Below are 18101 nucleotides of genomic sequence, written 5' to 3' on the forward strand. Positions count from 1 at the left end.
AGATGGTCGCGCCAAGGGCGGCCGCTGTGGCGGCGTTACTTTTCCTTTTGTCGACATTTGGCGCGGTATCTGCAGGTGAGTGGCGGAACGTCGAATGTCGAAACGTGGCGACTTGAAATATGAAGCCGTTCTTGGGCCGTGCCCAATAATGTTTGGGAATTTTGTGCTAAGTGCTTACTGTGATGAGACGTTCAATTCTGTCGCATCTCCAACTTTGACGAGTAGCCGAGCGAAGCTTAGCGCGCGGCTCCAGGCTGTCCATTGCCGATAGACTGCAACTCTTGTAAAAGCGACATATGCAACAGCACTAACTATGAAGGCAGTCGTATTGAAACCATTCGTGCATTTCGGCGCATTTGCGACGCTGCACCGCACTTGCTGCACATTTTCGGACGTCTTATCTTGAGTTTAACTAGCAGACGCTCGCCTTCCTCTGACAAAAAACTGGTCCTCCGAAATCCTCTCATGTGATTGTTTGCACCTCTCGCCCTGCATCAGTTCTGATGAGTTCTAATCTCTGTTTGCAGGTCGCAGCCTACAGCAGGCTTCTGCCTCTGCCTCCGCCACCGCCATCGCCTCCGCGCTTACCGGTGGAGATGCCCGGGCAGCTGCGCAGGCCATTGCGAACGCGTCTGCCAGCGGGGGCGCAAGCGCTGCAGCTCAGGCCATCGCTAAGGCTGCAGCTTCAGGTCCGTCCAGATCTCCCGTCCCTACTACTCTTTTCGTGTCTCTTGTTACTCGCGTTGCTTGTTGCCCTTCATTCTTATTAACGAGCTGTGACGATCGTTATCGCGCACATTAAATCTGTTTAAAATGGTGTCTGTCTGCGCTAAGTTGTACAAGTTAGATCTATAACTTACCTTGGGCCCTCGGCTCGTATGGGTAGTCTTACAGGTATGGGGTCACGCACCCCCCAACCATGTAACACACACACACACACATAACTTACCTCAAGATTTATCCTGTTTGACCCGGCAATACTCACCAGTTTGTCAGCCCCTTGATCCTCCTGCCGGGCAAGCTTATAATTCGTTGCTTGTCTTAATGTCCGCTACCGCAGCTCCCGGTACCACTGCTCAGGCAGCAGCTCAGGCCCTCGCGCAAGCCCAAGCCGCTGGTAACGCAAGTGCTGTCGCTCAGGCCCTGGCACAGGCTGCGTCTGAAGGAGGCAGCGCTGCAGCGCAGGCGGTCGCCCAGGCCTTGACACAATCCGTCTCGGAGGTATGTCATTGGTATAGACGGGGCGTGGCGTGGGGATTCCTTAAGAACGGGGCCGAGCTGGCATAGTTGCCTTCACTTTCACGCTCTTGAGTCCGAACCGAATGCGGCGGAAAATATTTTGCATCAGCCCTATCCATTCGTTCCGACGAGTAGGTTTACCGGGGCCGAGTGGCAAGTAGCTTGATATTTTGTGGTCACACTGGCCTTGACTTTTGGCTTGCCAATCCACCTGTTCGAGCAGGGCAATACCGGTGCCGCAGCTTCAGGTATCGCCGCCGGCGCAAGCCAAGGCGGAGCTGCTGCTCAGGCGACGTCTCAGGCCATTGCGCAGGCCCTCTCCCAGGGCGGCTCGAGTGCTAGCGCAGCTGCTCAAGCAGTCGCGCAAGCTTATTCGCAGGTAATCTGAGTAAGCGCGAGACGTACGTGTGGTGTCTTCCTTTGACATCAAGCTTCTTTGGCATCGAGTATCTTTTCGAAACACTTGCTTGAAACAGATATTTATCCGTGAATTACTAAAAAGCTTTTGCTAACGTGTCAATACCGGTCCCTACAAACGTTTTCGGTTGTTCTGTCACATTCCGAAGGGCAACAGCGGCGCAGTAGCTGGCGTGCTGGCTCAGGCCTTGGCGAACGCCGAGGCCGCAGGTAACGCCTCCGCCGTCGCCAACGCACTGGCATCCGCCGCCGCCGCCGGTGGTACGGAGTCCCAGGCCTTTGCCCAAGCCGCCGCACAAGCTATCGCTTCCGGCGGTTGCGGTGCGCTGGACCAGTCCCTAGCGCGTGAGTGTAACATCTGTAGATGCCTGGGGATTGGCTTCGCTCCACGGCTCTGCGGCTATGCGTAATATGGGGATGAGGGGGAGTACAGCCTACATGCGCCTAGGGTGGATAGGGTGGGAATATTGTAGGCTAGGGATGGTGCTTCGCACGTATACAGTCCTTGAATGCACGGCTCATGTGCAGGCCTCCATGTAATGTATCGTTCGCTGTCTGGACGTGTTAACTTGCAGAGGCCCAAGCTCAGGCTCAGGCGGCGGGTAATGCGCAGGCGTTCGCGCAGGCCATTGCGCAGGCGCAAGGTGTGTCGAACTGTCTGCCGGCGTCGCCTAGCCCGTCGCCCAGCCCGTCGCCGTCTCCTAGCCCGTCGCCATCGCCCAGCCCGTCGCCATCGCCGTCGCCCAGCCCGTCGCCGTCTCCTAGCCCGTCGCCGTCGCCATCGCCCAGCCCATCGCCGTCGCCCAGCCCGTCACCATCGCCGTCGCCCAGCCCGTCACCATCGCCGTCGCCCAGCCCGTTGCCGTCGCCCAGCCCGTCGCCGTCGCCCAGCCCGTCGCCGTCGCCGTCGCCCAGCCCGTCGCCGTCGCCGTCGCCCAGCCCGTCGCCATCGCCGTCGCCCAGCCCATCGCCGTCGCCCAGCCCGTCGCCGTCGCCATCGCCGTCGCCGTCGCCATCACCATCCGGTCAAGGTAAGGTATCCCAGTATATTCCTTCATTGGTACGCGCGGCTTCAACCCAAAAGCTTCACGCCCCAAGAACCTGACATGGCGCTTGTCATTCTCCCACCCTCCTCGTCTCAGGGACAGCCGCCGGAGGGGTAGTGTCGCCGTCGCCGTCGCCGTCGCCGTCGCCCAGCCCGTCGCCGGCTCCGGGTCCTGCTGCGGCCTCCGCCAGTGCCTTCGCCTCTGCCGTCGCGTCCGGCAATGCCAATGCCGCAGCTCAGGCTCTGGCAAACGCTGCAGCTCAGGCTGGCGGCAACGCCCAGGCCGTGGCTCAGGCTGTGTCACAGGCGGCTTCTTCATGTAAGTCCGGTCTGCTTGGTTCTTAGCAAGCCCATGGGTTGCATGGAGCTTTGATTCGCCTGTGCAGCCCCTCGGTAGTTTTGCTGGTAGTGTGGTATGGCGGGGATGGTAGGGCAGGGTTGGATACAGGGTTTTAGGGTTTTAGGGTTTTAGGTCTATCTATGGGTGCGGCCGGTGCCCTGGACGGACGCCTTTTGCCACTATTTCATGCCGTAATGAACGCATTTTGCAAGTGCACAAACGCACTTTCGCGCGTTTCCTGCTTTCCGTCTTGTCGAAACAACCAACCAACCAACATCCGTCTATGTCAACCGACCGGGCCCCGCTCTACGACCAGCCACGGGTACAACTGCCCAGGCCATCTCTCAGGCTCTCGCCCAAGCCCAATCTAGCGGAAACGCCGCTGCTGTCGCTCAGGCGCTGGCCCAGGCGGCTGCTCAGGGGGGCAGCTCCGCAAACGCTGTGGCACAGGTAAGGGAGGCCTGGGGAGATCTTCGGCAGAAGATGGAATCCTATGAATATTAGATAGCATGGAACGCCAGCGAATCTACTTCGTACCTTCCCTGCCAGGATTGTCACGTCATCCGAGCCAGCCGTGGCCTTTCCTCCTCTCCGCTCCTGTCCTCCCAGCCCCTCACGCTGACCACCTCCATAATATTTTCTGTCCCCCTCTGTTCCCCACCCCCAAAGGGGAACCCCCTTAGTTCACCTGCGGGGGATGAACTAACCCTTTTCTGTACTACCTCACCCACTCATCCACCAGGGTGTTGCTCAGGCTATCGGCAGCGGGCAGGCCACTGCAGGAGCCCAGGCCATTGCCCAGGCCGCCGGCAGCGGCGGCGCCTCCGCTCAGGCTGCATCAAATGCCATCGCCCAAGGTCTCGAAGCGGGTGGAGGTGAGGCCAGCGCCACCGCCCAGGCCGTCGCTCAGGCCTACAGCCAGGCAAGTATCCCTCATGAGGGTGGGCTGGGCGGGCAAGGAGTGGTGGGGAAAAAAAGGGCCCGGGCTTCGCCTGTGTCACGCGAAGCGCTGTCGCCACTATTACCGCTTTCTTTTCCAGCAAGCCATCCCCGCGCTCCGTATCCAAAACTGCATAATTTAAATATTACACTGTCCTACAATCATCATCCGTATTGCCGTGCGACCGCCTCGTACGATACACAAGATTAACGCCATATATACGACGTAATATTTTTGCTGATGCAGGGCAATAGCTCACAGGTGGCGCAGGCGCTGGCTAGCGCCGTCGCGCAGGCTGTTTCTGCGGGTAAGGCGCAGGCGGCGGGACGTGCCATCGCACAGGCTCTCACTTCGGGCGACCCGAACCAAACGGGCGCCTTCGCGGCCGGCCTGGAGGACGCGACTGCCGGCGGCTGTGGTCCTGTGGCGCAGGCCCTGTCAGGTGCCCCTGGGTGATGGGGGTTCTATATGGCATACTTCAATGCTTTTAAAAGGCATCTGTAGAGATTCCTCTGCGCTTCACGCACATGAAAATGGTGAATGATGAAGGTGTTTTGCGCAAACTTAACAAAACAACCACAAACATGTACGTTCCAACTAGGGTTCACATTGAGTACGGGCCTGGTTTTGCTGCTTTCGTGTATCGCGTGCCGGGGTTTGCCAGAGGGGAGATGGGAACGGGCTTCTTGTGTACGTGGTGTGTTGCGCCACACATTGCGCAGGAAAGTTATCTGCACGGCGTGGCAACGAATATCCTCTGATCCCGTTTTCCCTCTTTTTTTTGAACTTTTCGTCATATCTGTCCTCTCCCCCCAACCCCAGAGGCTCGAGCTGCGGCTGCCGCCAGCGGCAAGGGTCAGGCTCTTGCGCAGGCCCTCGGTTCCTCGGCTGTCGGCTGTGCGTTCCCCCGCTGCGACCCCTTCTTCACACCGGCTGACTGCTGCGGCTCCAACAACGCAGCTTCCATCTCCGCCGGCAAATGCGGCTGCCTGGGGTGAGTGTCTGAACAGGCTGCGCTGCACCGTAACATCGCAGTTGAAACGTTTGACTGGCTCTGGCGGCCTACGGATCCTGCTTGTCATGCACATGTGCATGTATTGGGGCAGTTTGCGAGTACGGGGAACGCATCCACGGCCATGTAACACATACATACATACACGTGTGCATGTACCTGTTACGTCAACTTGTACGTCTGTACGTGCACATGTTCTGTACACCACCAGCCCGAGAGCATGTGCGCATGCACCCATGCGAGTTGGCGCCAATTCGTGTAAACCGCACCCCCCCCCTCCCACATGCGTGCAGTGGGCTCTGTCGGTACAGTCTGGTGCGGGCTAACCCAACGGTTTGGCGGAGTACCTTTGGTGCTCTCCCCGGTCAGGACATATGCATCTGTGCCTAAGTGGCGCCTTTGCGGTCCGGTTGGGCAGCGCCTCAAGAGGCCCGGAGCATGCGACACGCAACGGTCAGGCTGCACACGGCGAGGAGGGAATGAATGGGGTGTCGCGAAGGAGGGTACTTAATAACCGTTGTGTGCTACGTTGCCGACGTAGGGCTTGGGAAGGTGGCATGGACGTATGCTTATTATGAGGCAGTAAGGCAGGTAAAAGGGTATTAATTGTGATGGGTAACTTTTCTTTTTTCCGGTGTTTGGAAACGCTGGGTAATGTTGCTAGTTGCGGACAAGCGCTGAGAGGTTGTTTAAGTCGTCTTTCATGTGCTCTATTCATTAGAGCATGTGCATGCGTTTGTTACGTTGTGTGTGGCCTGGTTGCCTCTTTGGCATCATTTTGACATGGGTGCACGTCGCTCGGGGCGAAGAGGGCAGGTGGCTGGTTGTTAGCCAATGTTTGATCCCCGTTGCAGCAATGCCAGCGGGTCGGGACCTTCATCTTCGGGGGAGAACGAGCGCCCGGTACGGACGGTGCGAGAAGTGGACGGCTTAATGCTCAAATAGGGCTCGCGGCGACAATAAATACGTTTGATTTCGGACTCGTCTCCATATATGTACTGCGGATGGTCGAGTTCTTAATGTGTCGAGTTCTTAAATATTGTAATATGCGAAGGGTCGTTGCGTCTCATGTGTATGCTGAAAGCTGCAGCCCGGTACGTTATTATGTACCTGCCCGATAATCAATGGGAGACAGATACAGTGATGTAGTCCTGCACTCTGTGCAGGAGTACCAAATGGCATATACGACAGGAGGTAAAACAAAACATTTTAAATGCAAACCTTCTCCGGTCAAGAAAAACCTTCTCTGGTCAAGAAACGGAAGCACGCCATGTTTGGCTTCCTTCTCTAGGTGCTCGGAAATTGGAAACCGGCTTTCTGGTACGAGCAGGTTAGGGTGCATTTCCAGTGCGGATTAAGGCCAGGGATTAGGACACGGAAGTCCTTGGTACGAGCTTACCACATAGTTTTGTTCCATAAGGGAGCCAAAGGTTGGAAAGGCGAGGTAAGTTTGCCAACAACTTGGCCGTTTGAGCAGGTATCGATGGAGGACAGAGGGTTAATCCGCCACCGCCATAGGGTTAATCCCTGGCCTTAATCCGCACTCTCACCGCCATAAGAGCGAGGGCTTTCGACGTTTTTTCCTGGCAGCGACCTGGTGCACCAGCCTAAGGCGAAGAATTACAGGGATAGAGCTTCGTTTCGGTGTGAAGTTTGGATCTTCTTCGTGACGTGAGAACCCTAACGGCGGTCAAATTGAACCTCGGTTGGATGTAATGGTGCGTTGCGGTCGCAACCCTGTGCACGGGATAACAAGCAGTCACTAAGTAATGCAAGATTGACCATGTGTTGAGGAAAATGTTGTCCGGTCAGTCTGTCGCCTGATGCTTGCGTGATACTTGGTTTCTGGATAGAGTGGAGCCATCTTCCGTACTTGCTGATCGACTGTCGAACTCGTCAATAAATGGGAATGAGCCAGCGATTATCTTTGGTCTGGCATGCTTCTAGAGTAGTGAGTTGTGGCTGAGCTGAGCCGTTAGTCGCTTTGTAAACGCTCTGGCAATCACTATTGCGTCCGATCCATTCAGCCTTCAAGACCATGTATTCCTCCGGTGGTGTGAAGTCGGCGGAAACGGCTGAGACGTTCAAGTCTCCGAGGTCGTACGGCGCGACCGCATGATATGGGAGATGTCACTGAAACTGCAAGCGTTCCTGTATTCATATTCTTCCTAGTTTACTATGTGTAAAATCATGCTTCTTGTCGAGGTCTGATGGATTTCAAACGTTTTTCGTCGTCTCGGCTTTCGTCGACCTTCTGGCCAGATCGATTGCGTAATCCATTGCCGTAATCTAAAATCTTATGCCTTCGTATGCTTGTTTTTTCAGTTATTTTCGAATGGTATTAAATGATGCACTGATTGATTTGAAACGTGTCCTTGCCTGTGAGTCGGTGCTGAATGCGAAGCGTACGACCAAGGGGGTTCATCAGACAGGGTAAATAAGCATAACATCAAACGTTTTCGACTGGTTTGGCTAGTGACAACACTACACGTAAAAGTGAGGATGTCCCGTGAAACTTTGGTTGGAAGGACAGTTGTGTACTCTTTACATAAACCATTACATGTTTGCAACAGAGCTGCCCATTTAGTGCTTGGTTCTTAAGGAAACGAATGCTTCGAGCCTGGAATGCACACGAAAATAGTTACAACACGGCGGTGCATAGCTTTTTAAGTTTTAATTTTCCTTGACATGCTGTCAGAAGGAAAAAATAATGGAACGCCTCCGCTATAAGTTTACATTATCGCTCCTGGCACTTTGTCTCCTGTGCGGACCAGGACACATGGTGAATGCTTCCCAACTTCAGCACAATTTTAGCTATGTGCTCGGCCTTTCCTATAGGTAAATCCTATTACATGAAAAGCACGCTTAAATATCAAATTTCCAGGCATCTGTCGGGACCCAGCCTAGCGTGGGTCGTTGCTTTCAACGTATCGGTACCAAAGCTTCACCTCCTTGAAACGGCATTACCACTTTAGACGCAAAACATGGTGGTACTGTACAGGTTCTATGAGGCGCAAATGTCCGGGGAGGTGCCGGCATGGTCCCGAGCATCCCAAGCACAGGGGGGATGGCGTAACTGGAGCCACACTCATGATGGATTCGGGCCAGATGGCATTGGCATGTCACTGTCTGGTGGCTGGTACGACGCAGGAGGTAAGCTAAGCTATGCTACAGTAGCAGCGCTCCCCTTCCCTTCCCCCCTTGCACGTTCGAACTCCTCTCGAAGTTCGAACTCCTCTCCTTATTGCGTCTGCGCTCCCCACCTGTATGAATCCACCTCAACAGGGAGTAGTGCGTGTGCGCGTGAGACGCGCGCGTTTGCTCATGTTCTCTCTGGCGTACGTCTGTGTTTTGCCCCATCGAGTTGGGGTCCCGTTAAGTTTGAGTAAGCTGGGACGACGCACCCCTATACACACACGCGCACCTGTGTCGCCTGCATGACCTGCTTCGCTTCACTTCGCTCCGCAGACCATTTGAAAATCAGTTTACCGTTGGGCGTTACCGCCTCCATGTTGTCGTACGGCATGCTGACGTGGGAGTCCACGTACCGCAGTGCGGGACAGTGGGATTTGGCCGTACGGAATTTGGACTGGGTGGCGTCGTACCTGATCAAATGCCACGTCAACGCCAGTGACAACCCCGCCGATAACGCCTTTGTGGCCCAGGCAAGGGAGGGGCAAGAGGGGGCTCAGCTTGGAAACGGGTTCGTGTGGGTATGTACGGCAGTTCCCCCCGGGTGTGCTCGTATTCAATGCGAGCACACCTGCGTAATTTAAGCTGCAGAGCGACTGCATGTATGTGTGTACGTACGCATGCATGAACGTATGCATGTACGTGAAGTGTACGTGCATGTTTGTATTGTACTTATGTACATATGTGTTTACCTTTGTATTTATGTATGTACATAAGCCATGGTAGGCAGGCTGGTAATAACCCTGTGTAAAACTGAGGCCCCGAGCGCGAGTCCATGCATGTACGTGTGTGTACGTGTAGCTAATGTGCGTTTCTGTGCACCTCTCCCTGTGTTTGTCTGTATGTCCTGTGTGTACGTCTCTCCCCCTCCCCCTTCCCCGCAGGTGGGTGACGGTGACACGGACCACAACCTCCACTGGGGCCGCCCGGAGCAGCAGGCGGAGGGGGGCGAGGAGGGCGCTCTGGGATGGAGGCCCGTGTACTTGCTGACAGCGGAGGGGGGGAAGGGAGCGGACATCGTGTCGGAGGTACGGAAGGGGCGTGTATTGGGGGGAGAGGAAAAGGAGGGGAAAAGGGAGCTGAGGGCTAGGGGTTAAGAGGGTTCGGGAGGAAGGAAGGGGTAAAGAAGGAGGAGAGGGAGGAAGGGGGGAGAGCTCGGAGGGCCACACGGTCGATACACATCAGCGCACCGACCCCGCACAAGCACACCGTCTGCACATGCAGACCGTCCGGACCAGATACACGGTGTATATGTCGTACAAACATCGTGTCGGCCCACGCTGTCTCCATCTTGCCGTCCTCCCTCTCCTATCCCCTCTCCTTACCCTCCTATCTCTCCCCCCTCTCTCCCCCCCTTCTCCCCCCCCATCCCGTGTCCTCTTCCCTCCCATACCCCCCCCCGCCGCTCAGGCTGTAGCTGCCATGGTCGGCACCGCACTGGTGCTACGTCGTCCGGGAATCCACTCCAACCCGGCTAAGGCCCAGGAGCTACTGCGTCGTGCAACCCAGCTATTCGAGTTCGCCAAGCTGCTCCCGGGCATGTGCGTGAGCCGTGTGGGGCTGTCGGGGGTTGCGTCGCTCACGTCGCCAGCCCTAGGGTGGTACGGCAATTCAGTTACCCCTCCAGGTCGGGAAGGAAAGGGGGAGGGGGCAGAACGCGGTGCTTTTGAGGCTGCGTGTGGGGGAGGGAGAGATGAGGGAGGTTGAGCTCTCCAGGGAGTCCATGCTGCGCTTGCTGGATGGCGATGGGCGATGATGATGTGAATGTAAGGAGCTGTACGATGTAAGATGCGAATCTGGACACCTGTATGCATGTATGTATGTATGTATGTATGTATGTATGTATGTATGTATGTATGTATGTATGTATGTATGTATGTATGTATGTATGTATGTATGTATGTATGTATGTATTCACTCATGTATGTACTTATCCATGCCGACAATGTCGTCGCCGCTGCCGCATCCTCGAGCAGGTGGTCGCCGCCGGCGGGCCGCCAGACTCTGTACGGCAGCGCTCGTTGGCGCGATGATCTGGCCTGGGCCGCCGCCTGGCTGTGCCGCGCCGCCGTCGAGACGGGCGTCGGTGGCGGCGCCGGCACCTCCGCGGGCAGCTCGGCCTGCGCCGAAGCGGCGTCGTTGTGGATCGACGCCGCCGACACGGGTGGCGAGTACGGCCGTGACGTCATCGCCTGGGCGGCGGTGTTTCCGTTGGCCTCTATGATGTTGAGAGATGTGGGCGCTGGTGGTCCCGCGATGGTGGGTCGCTTCGAGCAGCACATCAGCTACGTGTTGGACCGGTGAGCGAGAGAACACGAGCTGTTGGTGGGGCTGGAAGGAGGCGGCGAATCTGTGTTCTGCCGTACTGTCTCGTACTGTGCCATGCTGTGCTTAAGTGCTTGGGCGTCGCCGCCGGATTCGGTGCCCATGACGGCTGTGTTTTGATGTGCGCATGTTGAACAAGCCGCCGGCCCCGCTTACAGTCGCCGCCGCTGTGGGTGGTAGTGTTGCGGGTCTTGGTGCTTTTGTCGACTGTTGCTCGGCGCCGAGAATGCAGTCCATTGTATATATGTCTGCTTGTTTGTCAGTCTGGCTGCCTCTCCATGCGCCTGTCTGTCTCGTTTGTCTATCTATCTATCCATCTTTCTGTCTGTCTATCTGTCTGTCTGTCTATGTGCCTGTCTATCTGTCTGTCTATCTGTCTGTCTGTCTATCTGCCAGTCCGTGACGGCCCAAATTGTACGGATGTTGTGTTTTTTGTCCGCATGTCATGCCCAGGTGGATCTCCCCCGCCGCTGCCCCGCCGTGTAACGGCACCTCCCTGGAGTTCCAAGTTTGCTACACGCCGGGGGGACTTGCCTGGTACTCCAACTGGGGGAGTGCCCGATGTGCAGGTGGGCACGGAGTGCGTGTATGTATGTATGTATGTATGTATGTATGTATGTATGTATGTATGTATGTATGTATGTATGTATGTATGTATGTATGTATGTATGTATGTATGTATGTATGTATGTATGTATGTATGTATGTATGTATGTATGTATGTATGTATGTATGTATGTATGTATGTATGTATGTATGTATGTATGTACTATATTTAGGCGGTTCCTAACGTGTAAGGCCCGGGGGAAATTACTGGGGGGTGGGTGGGGGGAGCTGGTGTGCGCGAAAGGGGGGGGGAAGAGATGAAGAGGGGAAGTTTTTTTCAGAGACTGGGGGGTGCCTACAGCCGAACTTAAAGCCGCGGCGGTCTCCTCGACCCCACCGCATTACCCCATCCCCACCCATTTTCCGTCCCATTCCCCTTTCCCTCCCCTTGCCGTACCACAGCCAATATGGCGATGGCGGCCCTCATGTCTTCCCGTACCGGCACCGAAACCAACACCAACACGCCGGAGGTGGCCCTCACTCAGCAACGCCGTCGCTGCTGGGCTTGGCGCCAGGCCAGCTACCTGCTAGGGGGAAACAGCCGCAATCAGAGTTTCGTTGTGGGATATGCGTAAGTCAGAATCAGGGTGGGGCGAGGTAGAGAAAAGGGCGATGTGTTTTCTGTTTTGGTGTGTCTGTGTTTTGGTTAGGACACGTGCGGGCCGGGTGCGCGTGGGTAGTGATTCGGCAACAGTGGTCGTGTTATAAAAAAAAGCGGATTCCCGCTTCTTAACCCGCCTCCCCCCTCCCCCCTCCCCCAGGCCCACCCCCTACCACTCCTCCCCTACTCGCCCGGTTCACAAGAGCTCCTCCTGCCCTACCGACTACAACACCACCTGTGACTGGACCGCGCTGGTAGGGGGGGAGTTGGGGGGCGGCTGGGTTGGGAGGGGGGGTAAAGTACAAGGAGGGAAAGGGTAAGGGGTCCCGAGGGAAAACGTGGGTCTAGGGCGGTAACCTCGACGTGCAGCGGCAAAGGGTTGGGCGTACATACACGTACACACAAGTACATGTACGATTTTGTGCATGTACGACAAGGCACTTGGTATTACGGCATTGCAAGGACTGTTGCTGTAATGTACTGTTGCTGTAATGTTCTGCTGGGGGGTGTACGGCTTTAATCGACCCGGGAAAAAGCCCTCTTTCCCCGTTCTGTACCCCCTGTCCCCGTTCGTTGGTTGCCGGTCGCTGCCTAGCTTGCTTGGGGCTGAGTATGCTTCTTTGACCGCTTTCATGCCGTACTGGAAATGTTCACTCACTTACCAACCCGGCACACAGAGACCTGAAACCCCCCAAAGACTTTACCTGTGTTTTGTCCCGCTCATGGTGGGCCCTATTCTGATGAAGTACCAAAACGTCTGCCCCCAAACGCCCAGAGCCCCGCACCCTCTGAACACTCACCCCCCCACCCTTTCCCCCCTCACCCTCCCGAAGTCTGCGCCCGGAGCCAACCCCAGTGTACTGTACGGCGCATTAGTGGGGGGCCCCGATCAGTTAGACGGATATCAGGACTCCCGGGGCGAGTACGTCCAGGTGGGTAGGGGGAAGTGCGGGGGAGTGCGTGGGGAGTCGGGTGGTCGGGAAAGGAGGGGGAGGAATGGGGGGGGATAGCTCACTGCTACCGATGTTACTGCTGATGCTACTGTCACGTCCTCCCTAATATCGTTAATGGCGGACGTCGCGGCGCTGTTTATCCGGTTCACGAACAGTCGATCAGTCGAACGATCGAATGACCGATGGATTCAACGGTCGCATGATTGAACCACCATTAATAACAAGCCTTTTAGTTATGGTAAAAAAAACATATAAAAATATCAAATATAATATGAAAATGAAAAATAATAAGCTATAAGTATAAATGATAAGAACAATGAGGATGTTAATGAGAATGATAGTCATGGGTTAAACCTGGATGGCCGAATAATCCAGAGCCTTGATGCAACGAACGATGTCCCAATTAGGAAATTGATAATCCAGCATAAGAAGTCGGGACCTCTTCCTCCCTTTCTTCCCCCCGCTGGATTTTTGCGGCAGTTGGTCATCTTAAACAACTCCCCAACTCCCCATCAACAGAACGAGGTGGCTCTGGATTACAACGCAGGGTTCACGGGGGCCATGGCGGTAAGTCCGTAAGGGCCCCCTTGGATTCGAATACAGGGGCGAATGGGGGGTAATCCTCGGGTGTGCACACACATACACACATACACACATACACACATACACACATACACACATACATGGGATGACCTCGGGGTGGTGGTAGGAGGGGGGCAAGAACGACGTGTACGACGTGTAGTGCACCCCGGCATGCGTCTTCTCCTTCTCCTTCTCCTTCTTGCATCACTACCTGACTCTCCGCACCCCAACCACCCCACCTCACCCCACCCTCAGGGCCTTATCGAGGTGGAGTCCCTCCTTCACGAGGGCGGCTGCTCCTGGGAGGGCTACTGCGTCAGCACCAGCTGCGGCACCCCGGGGGACCGGGGGGTGCTGCCCGCCCCCGCCACCTGCCCCGCGGTGGAGGGGCAGGAGCCCGAGTGCGGGGCTCCGGGACCACCACCACCTAGGTAGGTGGCTGGGTGGCTGGTTGGGTGGGTGGCTGGGTGGGTGGCTGGGTGGGTGGCTGGGTGGGTGGCTGGGTGGGTGGCTGGGTGGCTGGGTGGGTGGCTGGGTGGGTGGGTGGAAAGTCGGCGGCTGGTAGGGATGCATGGATAGGGCCTGATGGCGTTGCGTGGGAGGTTCAGATCTGTGTGGTGGTTATGGTGGTTATGGTGGTGGCGGTGGTGGTGGCGGTGGTTCGCGCCGCAGCCATCATAATCTCCCGCCCCATCAATACCAACGACATGTCCGACAACCGCATCCGCGGAGGTGCGGTCCATCTGGCTTGTCGGTCAGTCGCCTGGCTCGCCCCATTTCCCCGACTGCTCTTCATCTCTCCCCGCGCCGCTGATCCCTGCCTTCCCCCCTCGCTACCTGCATGCCCTCCTGCGTCTGGCTGCTGTGGCTATGGCTGCTTGGGCTCTACGCGGTCAACCCGCAGTCCTCCGCCCCTTCCCCCGGCTCCGTCACCCCCACCCTCCCCTTGGCCCCCCGCGCGTAAGTGCACGGGTAATACACAACAGCATAACCACGCAACCTAAAGAAACCCTAGGACAACAAAACAGGGAAAGAGCACCCGGCACTTGGGTGATAAGTTGGGCTTGGGGGTGGGGAAATGGTTGAAAAGGCCCTGCATTTTTAGATTTGCTGAAATCTTGCTAACGCCTCTTGCAAACTTCTCTCACCCAACCTCCTCACAACCACGGTCTCCCGTTCAAGTCCTCACGCCGGATTTTAATAACCGCCGACCCCCACCCGCCCGACGTCGCCCTTTCTTTTGCACCTCCGCCACCGCCGCCGCCGCCGCCACCGCCATCACCTCCGCCACCGCCACCGCCACCGCCACCACCCACTCCCCGCCTCGTAGGCCCCTCGCAGCCACCTCCCCAGCCACCGGCTCCACCTCCTCCGCCCAGCCCGCCCCTAGGCCTGCCCTCCGACCCATCCAAGGCACCCGCCACATGCCGTCCGACGGATGCCGCCTGTCGGTCCTGTTTAGGCAACACCAACGTTACCAACACAACCGCCTGCAGCGCCTGTGTGGCGGTGGTGCGGTACATGGGCCGTAATCCGTACCTGTGTCATGAGTGTACGGGCTACGGTGCAATGAATCCTGCCGTACAGCACGTGTGCCAGGCCGAGTGTGTACCGCAGTCGCTGATTCGAGGTCCGGGGGCTTAGGGTTGTGGGGTTTTATGGGGGGACAGAGGGGGCCCGTGAAATATTACGGAATGTTTGGCTGGGGTTTGGTTGGGTGTGTGTGTGTACGACAGGGGTTTCGGGGAGGAGGGAGAAAGATTGATCGCATGGAATACCCCTCAACTGCATGGCGGAAGCACCATTCTTTGAAAGCTTTCCAGATGTCCACTCCAACTGCAGGACCCCACGGCCCTCTCCTTACTCACCCACCAACTCGTTTGGATCGAGACCCCCGACCCGCTTCCATGTCGAGGCCCTCTAACTCTCACCATCCTATCCCACAACAATATAGAAAGTTTTTCAGTATTGTTTCGTTTGCACGATTGTGTTTTCCTCGTATGACCCGGTTGCTCCTCCAGTTTTTTTTTAAGTAATATATTCCTTTAAAGGAATAAAAAGGCCATTTTGGAAAAACGGAATGAATTGAGGCCGATCCGTACATTTTCATTCCTCCAGCCAAAAACGTCCATTGCTGCCGGATTGCTCCGTAGTGTGCAGAACTTAGTATTATCGATCATAGGATAGATATGAGGGGCCGTAAGAAGGTCAAGCCCGTGAGTCAACGCGGCATAGCAGAATGTATGACCGGTCCTCACATAGCCAAACACGCAAAAGGGGGGCCCGGTACATGAGGAACCGGTAGAGTCCTAGTGTGCTGTGGTTTGCAGTGGCAGGTGACGGCCTGTGATTTGCTATGCGGTTGCTTGCTTTTGGCCTTTGCTTGGTCGGATTTACTTATTGCTCACAAACAGTGCCAGAACTATCTATGCATGTGCATGAAGAGTGCGCACATGAACGAAAACGCGCCAATGCAGTGCGTGCCTCTTGGTCTATGAGGGGAGTTGTAACTTATCGGGGGGGTCTGGGGAGGGCGTAGCCCCCCCCAGCGCCCCACACTTACGGAATAAATTACGGCGACCCTGGCAAATTTGTTACTTAGGTTGGAATAAATTGAGACCCGCCCTAAATGAAAAAAAAATCACTGTGCCCCTCTCCCTCTCCCTCCCCCTCCCCCTCCCCCTCCCCCTCCCTCGGCAACCCCCACCCCACCCCACGACACGCGTAAATATCTGAAGGCACGTCCTGGGCCTGCTCCCTCATTTGCTCCAACGTCTACAACGTGGGCTCCGACCCCGACCTGGCGCGGCAGTGCTCCGAGTGTGTTCGAGCTGTCGATGACGCCTGGGCGTGTGGCCGGTGTATCGATGTGCGTGGGGGAATAACTTGGCAGCGCGCGTCCGTCGTGTGCGAGATGTGACTTCTGCCTGGCGTGTGTTATGTCTTTGTGTGTATGTGTGTGCACATCGCGTGTTACTGCCGTACATTGTATGTACGAACGCCTGCCCTACCGGAAAACAATCCACCCTCCTCCTCCACGCCTGATTAGGCTATACCCGCTGACATGCCCTTTCCCCTCTGCTCCACCGCCTCCGCGCCTGTTTAGGCCACTCGCTGTCTGTCCGACTGGCGGGACGCGCGAGCCCAGTGCTTCGACTGCGTCACCTCTGGCGTGACGGACGCCGTGTCCTGTGCCGAGTGCGCCAAGCTGCCCACTGCGGCAGCCAGGGCCGCGTGTATGACGTGCGTGGGGCCGCGACGCTGACGTGGACGTCCAGGAGGGGCATCACGGCAAGTACGGCATCAGGGCCCGGAATACGGTCACGGACAGGGTCAAGGTAGTCATCACGGGTCCCGTGGGGAGATATGGGGCAGGACAACGTGCAGGGGGGGGGCACCCGGGGGCTGAGGGGGGAAGGGGGGGAGGGGTGGCGAGGGGCAAGTACGTCGGGATGTTGGGGGAAAGAGGTGGTGCTGGTGGTGGTGCTGATGAGGGGTGAGGGGTGAGGGGTGAGGGGTGAGGTGAGGGGTGAGGCGCTACTGAGGTCAAGGGGGGAGGGGCTGCATTCCCCCTCTCTCCATTCCCCCTCCCCCCCCTCATCCCGCGAGGTGTCAAGTCCGCCCACTGTCCGCCCAGTCAGCCAGCTGAGTCGTTTGGCGCGAATTGCGCTCTCGATATTGGTTGCTGCCGTACGCATATACTTTAATATTACTTGGGCTCAGCTCGTCCTTGGTACTGCTATTATGACTAATCAGTACTGCAGTACTGAATGCCCTGTATCTGGGCCGTACGTCTTATAGGTTATTGGTGTTATTGTACCTCTGTGAATCGAATTCAGCCGCGTTACGTGCTATGATGCGTTCATGATACGCACTGGAGATTTGGACAAAAAACGTGTTTACACTCTGCACCTTACATAGGGCCGTTTGGTGTTGTAATTATGTGTACGGCAAGGTGCCGTACGGGGTACGAATTCCCGAGAATGGAAAGCGCTGCTGAGCTGGCGAGAGGGGCCTCACGGCGAACGGATCACGAATGCGTGGGAAGCCATCGTTACGAGTCGTGATCCGTTCAGGTCACCATCTGCTGCCCACATGTACACACATACATACGTACGTACACATACTAAAGAACGCCGATAACGAGCCGAGGCCGTGCGCTACCTTTGCGCGCCATATGGCTCGTCCCGTGCGGCTCTTCTAACCCTGCCACGTCACGGCCATGTACTACACCGCGCGGGTCTTTAGCGGACGTGTTAGGGTTCCTAAGGGTGATGGACACGGGCAGGCGGGCGGCTTCAGGGCCTGCGTGTCTTTGTGGTGGATCGTCCATGGTTCGTTGTGGGGTGGTTACGCTTTTCCTGTTGACTAAACCTGCGTTGTTGCCTCGTTGATAGACCTGAATGTACGAGTTGAGAATTCGCTAACCGTTGTTTTGGAATCGCTTCGTGGGAGGTAGGCAGGAGGACAGACAGACAGCCCTACAGACAGACAGACAGACAGACACGCAAGCAGGCTGGAAAGCAGGGCGCCAGCGCGACTGATTTTTCCGCGAATTGGTAGGCTTCTGTCGCCGCACGCAGCCTTCCTTTGCTGTTGTTGTGCAAGCTGCACCGCGTAACTGTGCCCGCCCCGCTCATTCTTCCATTCTTAGTGCGCACACAGCGCACACATCACGTTCGCTCTTTATTGCATAGCGGTGCATATGGTGTACGAACGACAAGGTGCTGTACGTTCTGCCGTACGTGTTTTCCTATGTTCGGCGGCGGCTGTTCCACGCCAATGCAGCCTGAAGCTGAAATTATTATTCTCAACATTATTACATATTATTATCTTAAATGTGTATATA

At 56.4% G+C, this 18101-nt stretch overlaps 2 protein-coding genes across 2 annotated transcripts; both read left to right on the top strand.

The window, feature by feature from the left end:
- Nucleotides 1–2: 2 nt before the first annotated feature.
- VOLCADRAFT_92815 (uncharacterized protein) lies at nucleotides 3–5599 on the top strand (the record flags this gene model as incomplete). Its single annotated transcript, XM_002952127.1, has 13 exons — nucleotides 3–75; nucleotides 528–689; nucleotides 1061–1221; nucleotides 1463–1618; nucleotides 1806–2001; nucleotides 2232–2300; nucleotides 2799–3020; nucleotides 3358–3491; nucleotides 3784–4005; nucleotides 4276–4423; nucleotides 4804–4975; nucleotides 5287–5357; nucleotides 5535–5599. The coding sequence occupies 13 exons, from the start codon at nucleotides 3–5 to the stop codon at nucleotides 5597–5599; spliced, it is 1851 nt and encodes a 616-aa protein (XP_002952173.1).
- Nucleotides 5600–7977: 2378 nt separating this feature from the next.
- Nucleotides 7978–16901, top strand: VOLCADRAFT_92816 (uncharacterized protein; the record flags this gene model as incomplete). Its single annotated transcript, XM_002952128.1, has 16 exons — nucleotides 7978–8146; nucleotides 8462–8706; nucleotides 9070–9213; nucleotides 9596–9786; nucleotides 10162–10485; nucleotides 10964–11079; nucleotides 11519–11687; nucleotides 11878–11971; nucleotides 12551–12649; nucleotides 13190–13237; nucleotides 13508–13633; nucleotides 13855–13984; nucleotides 14583–14764; nucleotides 15406–15468; nucleotides 16359–16495; nucleotides 16862–16901. The coding sequence occupies 16 exons, from the start codon at nucleotides 7978–7980 to the stop codon at nucleotides 16899–16901; spliced, it is 2277 nt and encodes a 758-aa protein (XP_002952174.1).
- Between the last annotated feature and the right edge of the window lie 1200 nt (nucleotides 16902–18101).

The sequence above is a fragment of the Volvox carteri genome, assembly GCF_000143455.1.
Source record: "Volvox carteri f. nagariensis unplaced genomic scaffold VOLCAscaffold_28, whole genome shotgun sequence".
Classification (NCBI taxonomy): domain Eukaryota; kingdom Viridiplantae; phylum Chlorophyta; class Chlorophyceae; order Chlamydomonadales; family Volvocaceae; genus Volvox; species Volvox carteri.